A 10,725-nucleotide genomic window follows, 5' to 3' on the forward strand; every position below is an offset into this window, starting at 1 on the left:
ATTTGGATTGAAAAAATTTATAACCCAAACAATTGATTTAGGTCAAAAAAGTCATTCAACCAACTTAACCCAACCCACAAACACTAAAAAAAAAAAATATTCAATTAAATTTATTTTTGTTAATTTGGGCGTTAAAGTTGGGAAAGGAGAGGATTATGGTTTTTAGAAGAAAAGCCCTAGCACCGTATCTCTTTCTTTCTCCTTCTCTTTCTCGACATCGTTTATCTTCTTCTCCGGCGAAAACTCAAGCGACTCCGACTCCGGCGAAAATTAGCTGAGAGCGACGAGCGACTTGCAGACGGAACCCAAACCACGTCAGCTCCTGCAGCGTGAACCAGCGACGGCCGAAACCAACCAACGACCTCCGGCGACCTGGCACCAGCAACCTCGTTATTCAAACACCTTGCAGCAGCGTTTTCCCCCTTTTTGAAAAGGTTCGACGCTTACCCAACCTGCAGCAGAATTAGTCTCCTCTCTAATTATTTCCCAATAGCATTCCTATCTGCAATTTGTTTTTGATGTATGGTGGATATACTAGCCAGGAAAGAAGATGGTCTCTGGGTTGATAAATGCAAATCCAGTTGTATACCAAAAGAAAGAGCGACGAGCTCGAAACGCTCCATGTGATGGTGACGAATATGCAGTGGAACCCATTGATCAGTTGGAAATTTTTGATATCCTTTTTTTACGAGGTTTCTTTCTTCATTGCACTTTTGTGTTTTGGTTTAGTATTCACCATTTCTTAACTACACTAAATGTTGTCTGCAGAAAACCCACCAAAACTCTTATAATGATTTGCAGCATCTACTACTTTACTCTGGGACTCGTTTTATCATAACTATATGCTTTATGTGGTACATAGGACAAGCATGGCTCAAGGAATCTTGTGCTTTTCTAATTGCTTTGCTCCTCAAGGATAAGTAATTTTGACTTCGCAGTTAACTGGGCTTTTTGAAAACTTTGTGCATGTTTGTTTTCTTCATTGTTTAACTTTTACCATTGTATGTGTTTGGCCCCATCCTTTGATGCCGCTTCTCTTAATGAAAATGTATTTGAAGAGGCATTTTTATTTATCGGTTTTATGGAATTCAATGGCTGAATGAAACAAATTTATGTAGTTGTTCACACTGTATACGTCCTTCCTTGACATTCTTAAATCATATTAGAGATATAAAAGATCCTGAGCACCCATACTCTTTGGAAGAGCTTAAAGTAATAACAGAAGATGCAGTTGAAGTAGATGATGAGCTTAGTTATGTGAGGTAACCTATTGTCTAATCTCATTCATCAAATCATAATTGTAACTTTTGTTTATTCTGGTGGCCTGATCCCTTTCTGTAAATGATTCTGTTGCTTGTAGAGTTACATTTACTCCAACAGTTGAACATTGTAGCATGGCAACAATTATTGGTTTGTGCTTAAGAGTGAAACTTATGAGGAGCCTACCTTCTCGGTATAAGGTACTAGTGTTTAATCTTGATCACTTATTATTGGCCAAGCATCCATCCTGTTTATGCATTTGTGGGTGGGTTAATTAGTCGTCATTTTTCAGCAGTAAAGGTTGAATCAAAAGTAGAATTAAAATCAAGTATGGTATATCAGGTTAAAATAACACTTGTGAATCAGAGAAAAGTGATGATAGGGATTCCACTTCTCTGAGGGACCCAAAATTGTCTTAGAAAAAATTGGAGTGTGGCAAACAAATGGATTCTACTTATAGGAAGTCTAGATTTAGAAGTTGAACTAAGTTGTAGGTTATTTGGGAATATGAACTTCTACTGGGAGATTTTAAGTGGATAGTGGTTTAAGACAATTATTCTCTGCTATAAAGACTGAAAAATTGAAATAATCTCTCTTTGAAAGTTCCAGCTTCCGTAAAGATGGATGAACGCACAAAAAAAGGCCACTAGAAAACTTACACATCCAACCAATAGCAGGGAACTAACAAACAGGAAGAATTACTAGAAAGATCCCTTATCTGTTGGTTAAGATAATTTCATATTGATAATGTTGTGATGGAATTAGACATTGGTAACTTGAGGACTTAGTACTATCCTTGTTAGCCAAATGGCTTTTGTGGTTCCCCCTTGAGCCTAATACCCTATGGCATGAGGTTATTGCTAGAGCAAGTATGGGCCTCACCCTTGGAGTGGTTGTTGGGTGGGCGTTAAAGGCACCTATCGGCAATGTTTTAAAAAACACTTGAGGTGAGGCGGCCTTGCAATGCCTTAAGGCTTACGCTTGTGCATGGTAAAAGGAGGCTTACGCCTTTATGGATAGAAGCGTAAGCCTCAGTGCTTCTGCCTTTGAGGCGTGAAAGGTGTAAGCCTCAGTGAAAAGTGGGTAAAAGAATTAAAACAATAAATTTGTATAGGGGATGTTGGCGGTGGTGGGATTCCATGAGTGAGATGTTCGTGGTGGTGGGATTCCAGTCAATTGGGTTTTCAAGGAAAAACATTATCTTGTAGGCTTAAACACTTTGACACGTGTAGACTTTAATTATCTTCAGTTGGATAAGAAAATAATAGCAGATGGCATGCAAATTAGCCCTACTCTTTAAACACCGTTTCCCCTCTTTTTGTAAATTTTCCCATTTTTTTTTGTTCATTATCACAGCCAAGACAAAAACTGGTTTTCTTCTTCTCCTTAATCTTATCTCTCTTGTGGTGCTGCAGCTATTTCGAACTTTGTTTCTACTATTTTATATTTTTACAACTTCTCAACATATATTGTTTTCAATTCTTCTTCTAGTTACAAAATATGCATTTTCTCAGGTTTTCCTCTTACTTTTTAAAATGTTTTGTTTTGTTTTCTTTCTTTACATCTCTTTGTTCTTGGGTTTTAGTTCAATTTTTTTTTTAAAATAATGATGTAATCATAAGACTCTTATATTATGGCACTACAATAGTAAGCATACAAGGTTTTACATTTTATAATAATTATTATATTTATAATGAGGCTTTTGCCTCTTTTTTTTTTCAATAGAACAACCAATTTTCATTGAGAAAAAAATGAAAGAATACACGTGCAAACAAAAAACCAGCCCACAAAAAAAGAACTCCAACTAAACAAGATTTTATCAATCAAATAATTACAAAAGACCTTCGAAATCGAAGCCCAGTGAGACACATGAAAGCGAACAAGAGACCAACTCTCCCCAACTTCCCTCTCAAGCCCCTTAAACACCCTACTATTCCTCTTCCTCTCACCCCACAAAACCCAAACAATAGCACAAACACTAGCAAACCAGAGAAACCGTCCTCTCTCCCCAAACGGTGTACTGAGAAGGAACTCCTTGATCATCTCTCCAAACCTCTGTGATGAGCATACATCCAAGCAAAAGTCTGGAAAAAGGAAGGATATTTCGAGACTTACGCCTCATAGTGCCTAAAGGCTTACGCCTCACCTCTCTGTGAGAAAATGCTTCAAGACCACCTTAAGTTTTTTAAAACATTGCCTATCGGAATCTATGGAAGGATATTTCTAACAAGCTTCCCTTTTCTCCCCTTCAAGGTTGGAGAGGGTGGTAAGGATGTGTATTTTTGGGAAGACCCGTGGTGGGGACAAGCCTCTTTGCTCTGTTTTCCTCCACCAGTTTCATTTATCGTTCTCTAAAGATCATCTTGGTTTTGATCTCTTGATTTTTTCAGGAGGCTTGTATTCCTTTCCTATGGGTTCATTTGCTCTCTTTTGACTGATAGGAAATTTGAACGTTGTCTCTCTCTCTCTCTTGTCATTGTTGGGGGAGGTTAATTTTAGGCGTGGGAGAATGGATTTGCGTGTTTGCGATCTTGACCCTCTAGATGGTTTCTACTGTAAGTCCTATTTTTGTTGTTTGATGGATCTCTCTCTAGTGAGTTCGTTTTTTCGGCCCTTCAGAGGATTAAGACTTCAAAGGAAGTGAGATTCTTTATTTAGCAAGTTTTACATGGATATGTGAACACTTTTGATCGGCTCTTGAGAAGGATGCTGTCATTAGTGGGCCCATTTTGTTGTTCTCTTGGTCAAAAGGGGAGGAAGACCTCGATTAGATTCTTTGGAGATGTGATTTTGCACATGTTGTTTGGAACCTATTCTTCCAGACGTTTGGTACTTTGGTTTGATGCATGCCCGTCTAAGGGGCATTAGGGATATGATTGTGGAGTTCCCTCCATCTGCCCTTTCATAAGCGGTCGTTTCTTATGGTTGGCATGATTGTGTGCTATCATGTGGAATTTTTTGGGAAAGGAACAGTAGACTGTTTAGAGGGTTGGAAACGGAGCCTAGTAATGTTTGGGCTCATATGATGGAGACCCTTATTCTCACTTGGGCTCTTTAAGTAATGAGAGAAATGAGGTAAGGAAGCACCGGGTAATAAATCTATATTGTGTTGGATATCCCTTTGAGGAGGAAGGCTATCTGGTACCTTAGTTTAATTTGGAAATTGGGCTAGAAGTTCAACAACCCTGCTGTCCGCAGTGGTTGGTAAAAGGGAACCCATAGCAGCACTTTGAACCTTAAAGGCTAAAGTGAATTTGGAAGCTTGAACCAAGGTTGTTTTATTAGTCAGGATGGAAAACAGCTGCCCTTTTAGTTTTCCAGATTCATTTGAAGAATGTGCAAGTGGCTTATTGGACAGTGGAAGAACAACAACTTTCTTCCCCATCCATTCAAATTCATAGGTGTTCTCGAGTCCTTTATGTAATGTCTGGTAATCATATTGCCATGGGAGTCCAAGGAGCTCATGACAAGCATCCATTTGGAGGACATCACATATAATTTGATCCTTATAATGACTTCCAATAGACAAAGGAATGGTACAAATCTCATTAACCAAAGCCTCCCCTCCTTTTTTAGTCCAACCAACCTTATATTGTATGTGGTTGAGGATCAGTTTTAAGTGTGAGAGTCTGAACCAGCTTTTTTGAGACCATGTTTTCACTACTCCCATTGCCAATAATGACCATGCACACTTTCCCATTGATAGTACATTTAGTTCGAAAAAGAGAATGCCTTTAAGGGTGGGTGTCAATAGTGGGGGTTAAAAGAACTCGTTGGTTTCCCTTGGGCATGCTATCAGTTTTGAAGTTGGCATCCTTTGATTTCAGAGAAGTACTTGCAGCATTCACGTTCTTGGTCTTTTCTTGGATACTTCTTTTATTCACATTCAAAGTTTTTCCCCAGTTGCTTCTTTTTGAATTCCATTTTTTTGTTATTGCATTTCATCTTTTTCAATGGTAATGGCACCAAAACCGCCTCTAACAAGCAACTTGCAACTTATGGATGAAGATGCTCCTTTTCATGTATATCTTGTCTTAATCCATAAAAAAAATGAGCAATTTGTTGGTTCTTGCTTTCTACAAGATTGTTTCTTGCACTTAGTCTTTGGAATTCTTCCTAGTAATCTTCAATGCTTCTACTGCCTTGCTTGCAGTGTTGGAGTTGGTTATACAACCACCTTCCATGATGGATTGGTAAAAAGCGTTTCTCATGGGTCTAAGCATTTTAGGCCAGGAGCTACGGATTGGTTTTTTGCCATATAATTTTCTACTTGATTGGAGTTGGTCCAGAAGCTCCACTTTCCAACTTGAAGGATACAAGTTTACTTTCCTATTTTCGGGCATACTCATGCAGTCAAAGAAACTCTCAACTTCTTTTACCCAATCTAAAAAAATTCAATGTTCATCCCACCGTTGTAAGTTGGCAGGTCAATCTTTATTTTGTACTCTGAAAGGAGGTCCTCGCTGTTGCTGTCTCACATCAGTCCATTCTTGAATTGGATCTTGGTCATATTCTTCAAAATTCTGAAATCCTTGGTGTTGGTTTGTATGACTGGATTGGTATCCCGAAAAATCTTGCCACTGTTAGTCTTCATCCTCAGAAGATTCAGAGTCATATCCTAGGAGGTCTTGAGGTATAGGTCTGGTTATTCGAGGAAAACGTGTAGGAGCTCTATCTTGTTCTTGTATTTGAGATAGAAGTCTATCCTGATTCCTTTGGTAACTTCTTGGATTTTCTTGATTTCTCCCGACTTTGTGTTGGGAGTTTTTTTGGTGGCCTTAACTCTTGACCTTGTTGTCTCTTATTTTCATGAGAATCTTGAGCATTAGCAGCATCTCCTTGTTCTTGGTCAACCTATTAAATTCTTGGGTCAACTTCTCCATAGCCTGATGCATATCCACTGTGGATGCTTGCATAGCAGTAAAGTTCTCGTTAAGAAGTCCAATTGACTGCTTAACTACATGTAATCTCCTATTGATCGCTTGGGGTGAAGAAGAGGTTGCTTCCGCATTTGTAGGGAGAGAAGAATCATTTATTTTGTTGCCGGTTTTTCTAGCCATCAGGCTCCTACTCACATAGGTGCTCTGATACCAATTTAATATGTAAGCCTTTCTTGGAAAATAGCTAACAACAAGTCTGAAGGGAAGTAATATGATCTCTTATTCAAAGAGGCCAAGACCTTTTATAGAGAACAAGCACATAAGGCGCGCAGCCAGCCTTATAAACCAACCCGCAAATAGAATAACTAAAATGAATACACTAATAACAACATTTATAAATTCCCTTTAGAATACCCCTACATCATTGTATGGTGGTGAGTTTAGAATCTCAAAGTAGAGAATTTCATCCTCATTTTTAGCTCGAGATAGTTTCATATATTACAATTCTGTTCTTGATTACTTAAAATCCATTCTCCATTGGTTTAGGTGGACATTAGGGTAGCTCCTGGATCGCATGCTACTGAAGCAGCAGGTATCTCAGTAACCTTTTCCTGTTTATTGCTCAATGAAAGCTCAGTTTTTTCCTCTAAATTTCTATTTTAACACCCAGTTTTAAATCATAAAAAGTATTCATGATGAGTTGTCATTTGAAAAACTAATTATGTAGGCTCCTCAAGTCTTTTGTTTTTTTTAACCCATTTCCAGTAAACAAGCAACTTAATGACAAAGAAAGAGTTGCAGCAGCACTGGAAAATCCAAATCTATTAGATATGGTTGATGAATGCTTGGCTCCATCTTATAGTTGATTGAGTTAGGAGTGACAAATGCAGTTAAGATCAATAATCACCTGAAATCCAATCTCAAGGAAGCTTTTTGGTCCCTTTTATGAATATATGTATTATACAAGTTTATTAGAAACAAAATGTTAAAATTTTCTGGAACATTTATTTCTCTGAATCAGTAGGATACAACCATATAGATATCTCATCAAGGGTTAGCTGCACTTGGATTTGTTGTTAAATAGGCTTGTATTATTATTTTATTATTGCATTGATTATTGAATAAACTTTTCTAATGTTCATTGTTGGAATGTAAAACCATAAATACCATGAATCTTTTTTTTTTTTTTTTTTAAATGTTGGATATAAGCTTATCAGATGTATCCCTTCAAGGTTTGGTTGCATTTGGATTCGTTGTAACTTAGGGCTGTATTTTCTTCTATGGTTTATATTGCGTTGATTATTGAAGAAGTGACACTATTCTATGTTTTATGTATCTTTTTAGCAAGTGAATAGGTCTTTTTTTTCAAATAAAAGAAAATGAGCCAATTTATTTATAAATATAGCAAAATGTCATAGTTTATCGATAATAGATTGCGACAAACATCTATTGCAGTCTATTGACATCTATAAGTATTAGTTATAGTTGTCTATGCAGTCTATCATTGATAGACAATGCCGTTTTCCTATACTTAAAAATACTTTTAGTAGTTTTACCATTTAAAACTGTTACTCTTAGTAATATTGTTTCTAATATATATGTTTTAGTGGTTCTCAATTTTTGGTATTTGATACAAATTGAAAACGAGAATCTAGTTGATTGAAGGAGCTAATAAAGCTATTTTAACTTTTCATTTGTAAATATAGCAAATTAACATTTCATTCATAAGAATGCAAAACAAATTAAAAATAAAAAATAAATGAATTTATAAAAGTCTAAACTATTCTCGTCATACAAATGAGATTAAAATTGACTTATTAAATAATATTTGTAATTACAATATAAATAAACAAACATATAGAGACTATTAGTGCCTTTCTTGGCCAGGTTATGAGAAGTGCATTGATCTCTTCTCCAATCAAGTTGTTGCCATTTTTCTCTTTGAAATCGGTTCTATCGACAATGGTGACGTCGTTGACTTCAACTTTGTCTTCATCCCTTGCTCTACAAGGCTTGACTTCCTTTACTTCCATCAGAACTTCACTATCAGTTTCGGCTTAGGCTGCTTTTCCACTGACTTCATTTACTACTCTTTCGGAGCCACGAATGATCACTCCAGTTCCATCTTCTTCTATCTCAACTCTTCCGACACAGCCTTCCTCGCTGACCTCAACCTCTAGCCATGATAATGTCATGAATAGAATCACTAGTTTTGAATCTATCATCGCAACCATAATTTCCTCCATGTACTACTTTAAATGTGATTGGTCTGTCTTCACTCTTCACTCTACTACTTTAAGGAAGCCACCGGTGCAAAGATCGCATTGTGTATATAAACACACATATTCCATTGTATAAGATTTTCAAACTAATTAAAAAATCAAAATGCAAAAACATAAAATAAGTTGCAAAAATTAAAAAAAATAAAAAATAAATAAAATGATATTTGAAAAAATGGTTTAATTTTGATATTTGAAAAAAAAATAACATGATTTTATGATTTAAAATAGAGGAGATATTTTAGGAGAAAATAAAGATCTATGTAAAAGAAAGGAAAAAATTAGTTAATTTGTAATTCAAATAAGGGTTTTGTAGTCATTAAAGGTTTTCTGTAATTCAAATAAGGGTTTTGTAGTCATTAGAGGTCTTGTGAAAGTTTTTTGAGATACTTCCGGTAAGATATTTACATGACCTACAAATACACTGTAATTAGTCTCCAAACTACATCTAACATATACACTAAACTAGAAAACAAATAAACTGCAATTAAGCTCTCTGTAACAATACCTTTTCTTGTTCTAGATCCAAAATATCAGTATAAAAAGTGAGCGCTGGACTGATAAAGACTTCATCTAAATAATGTATTCATAAAGAAAGAAATTGATCTAGACTGGAGTATGAAAATCTCAATTAAAAATCGTCAATTGAAATTACTAACCAATTATGATGTGATGTTGATGTCAATTGTGGAGATCTCATGAACAGACTATGATATAATTGATTAATTCAATTGTATATGATATAATTGATATAATGTATTTGATACATTATCGTTTAATTGGAGGAATAAATATTTGAATATGATTCAAATATATTTTTTATGAATAAGATTCATAGTTGTTAAAATTAATATAAATATGATTTATATTAAATGTTATAAAATAGAGAAAAAGAACTACGATTTATATATTGTATATGATGCAATATTAAAACTATAAGTTGTAAATATAATATGATAAATTAGTTATCATATTTATTTATAATTTATTAATTATTTGATAATTATCATTTTTCTCTCTAACCACCCTTAGTGGGTAGTTATTTAGTTTTATGGCAATTTCATTTATTCCAATTTGCCATAAAACTAAATAATCACCCTTAGTTATCATATTTATTTATTTATATGGCAATTTTATTTATTTATAATTTATCAACAAACTTTGCTATGTGATAGCTTTGTCCTCTATTCGATCATCTTCCTCCTCCAACTCCAAACTTCCCCTCTAACCAAGTGGTAGTGTCCCTGTTGGTTCGAGGATCGAGTTTTTGCTTGCTGCTGTTCGAGGGTGTTCGTGACTCGTTCGATGCATTCGTCAACGATTTCAATCGAGAGATTAACTTGAAGAACAGTTCTTCAAAGGTATAATCTCTAAACTTTGTTTTTATTTCAAAAGCATGCCTAGTTTCTGATGCATAATCTGTTCTGTTAACTGTAAATGTATGCATTCAATCGAAATGAGATTTGGACGACCCACTTCTGCTCAAAGGTTCTCTATAAATAGAGTTCCTTCACTCATAAGTAATGGTCTTGAAATTAATTGCAAACGTTTTATAAATGATTATGCTAAACCATTTTGTGTATGAACATGAGCTACGGGATGTTCAACACTTATCTCAATTGGCATACAAATTGTATAATCAGGAAATTGTGCTCTTAACTTGCAAATGCAAGATTTCGACTTGATAATAAGCATACATGTGGCCGTCTGCTGGATGCATCTATTAATACCATAAAATATCTAAATGGTCAACTTGATGGGTTAATGGGTCCACATATATCACCATGAATTCGTTCTAAAAATGCGGGTGATTCAGTCCCCACTTTAGATGGTAATGGTCTAATTATCAATTTTCCTTGAGAGCAAGCATCAAATGATAATTCACTAGATTAAATAATCTTCTCCCATTCGAATTTTCAATAATTCTCCTTATCATTATAGATCCTGGATGACTCAATCGGTCATGCCAAATTGTAAATATGTTTGGATTCATGAACTTCAAGTTCATTATTGCATATGTTTCAATTACTCGTATATGAGTATAATACAATCCAAAAGATAAAGCAAACAACTCTTCTAATATACATTTTTTATTTGAGACAGTAGATATGATATATATAGATATTCCACATTATTCTTACTATTAGTCTCAATATGATAACCATTGCAACCTGTATTTTTAAAACTTAGAAAATTTCTCTTTGATTGACTAGAGAACAATGTATTGTCAATTGTAAATTTTTTTCCTCTAAGCAAAATAATATTTGCATTTCCAAAACCTTCGATCAAGTTTGCAAAACCTGATA

The 10,725-nt window shown here is 35.1% G+C and overlaps 1 protein-coding gene across 4 annotated transcripts; it reads left to right on the forward strand.

Moving 5' to 3' along the window:
• Nucleotides 1-137: 137 nt before the first annotated feature.
• On the forward strand, nucleotides 138-7,313 carry AE7 (MIP18 family protein (DUF59)). 4 transcript variants are annotated; one of them, XM_090313451.1, is made up of 6 exons: nucleotides 138-434; nucleotides 539-674; nucleotides 1,162-1,262; nucleotides 1,361-1,460; nucleotides 6,687-6,732; nucleotides 6,906-7,313. In XM_090313451.1, exons 2-6 carry the CDS (start codon nucleotides 570-572, stop codon nucleotides 7,004-7,006), a joined length of 453 nt encoding a protein of 150 aa, XP_090169577.1. In that variant the 5' UTR covers nucleotides 138-434; nucleotides 539-569; the 3' UTR covers nucleotides 7,007-7,313. The 4 variants fall into 4 exon arrangements, with proteins under 4 accessions (XP_090169577.1, XP_090169578.1, XP_038888064.1 ...); XM_090313452.1 differs by having other exon boundaries at nucleotides 543-674; XM_039032136.2 differs by having other exon boundaries at nucleotides 139-434; nucleotides 543-674; nucleotides 1,157-1,262.
• The last annotated feature ends 3,412 nt before the right edge of the window (nucleotides 7,314-10,725 follow it).

The sequence above is a fragment of the Benincasa hispida genome, chromosome 5 (genome assembly GCF_027475165.1).
Source record: "Benincasa hispida cultivar pf3 chromosome 5, pf3_genome.v1.1, whole genome shotgun sequence".
Taxonomy (NCBI): domain Eukaryota; kingdom Viridiplantae; phylum Streptophyta; class Magnoliopsida; order Cucurbitales; family Cucurbitaceae; genus Benincasa; species Benincasa hispida.

Bases quoted from the DNA above. Each gene is read 5' to 3' on its own strand.
- AE7 (XM_039032136.2), top strand. From the start codon at position 551: ATGGTCTCTGGGTTGATAAATGCAAATCCAGTTGTATACCAAAAGAAA. The intron at 1,263-1,360 runs GTAACCTATTGT...TGTTGCTTGTAG, and splicing joins GATGAGCTTAGTTATGTGAG to AGTTACATTTACTCCAACAG. The intron at 6,733-6,905 runs GTATCTCAGTAA...ACCCATTTCCAG, and splicing joins GCATGCTACTGAAGCAGCAG to TAAACAAGCAACTTAATGAC.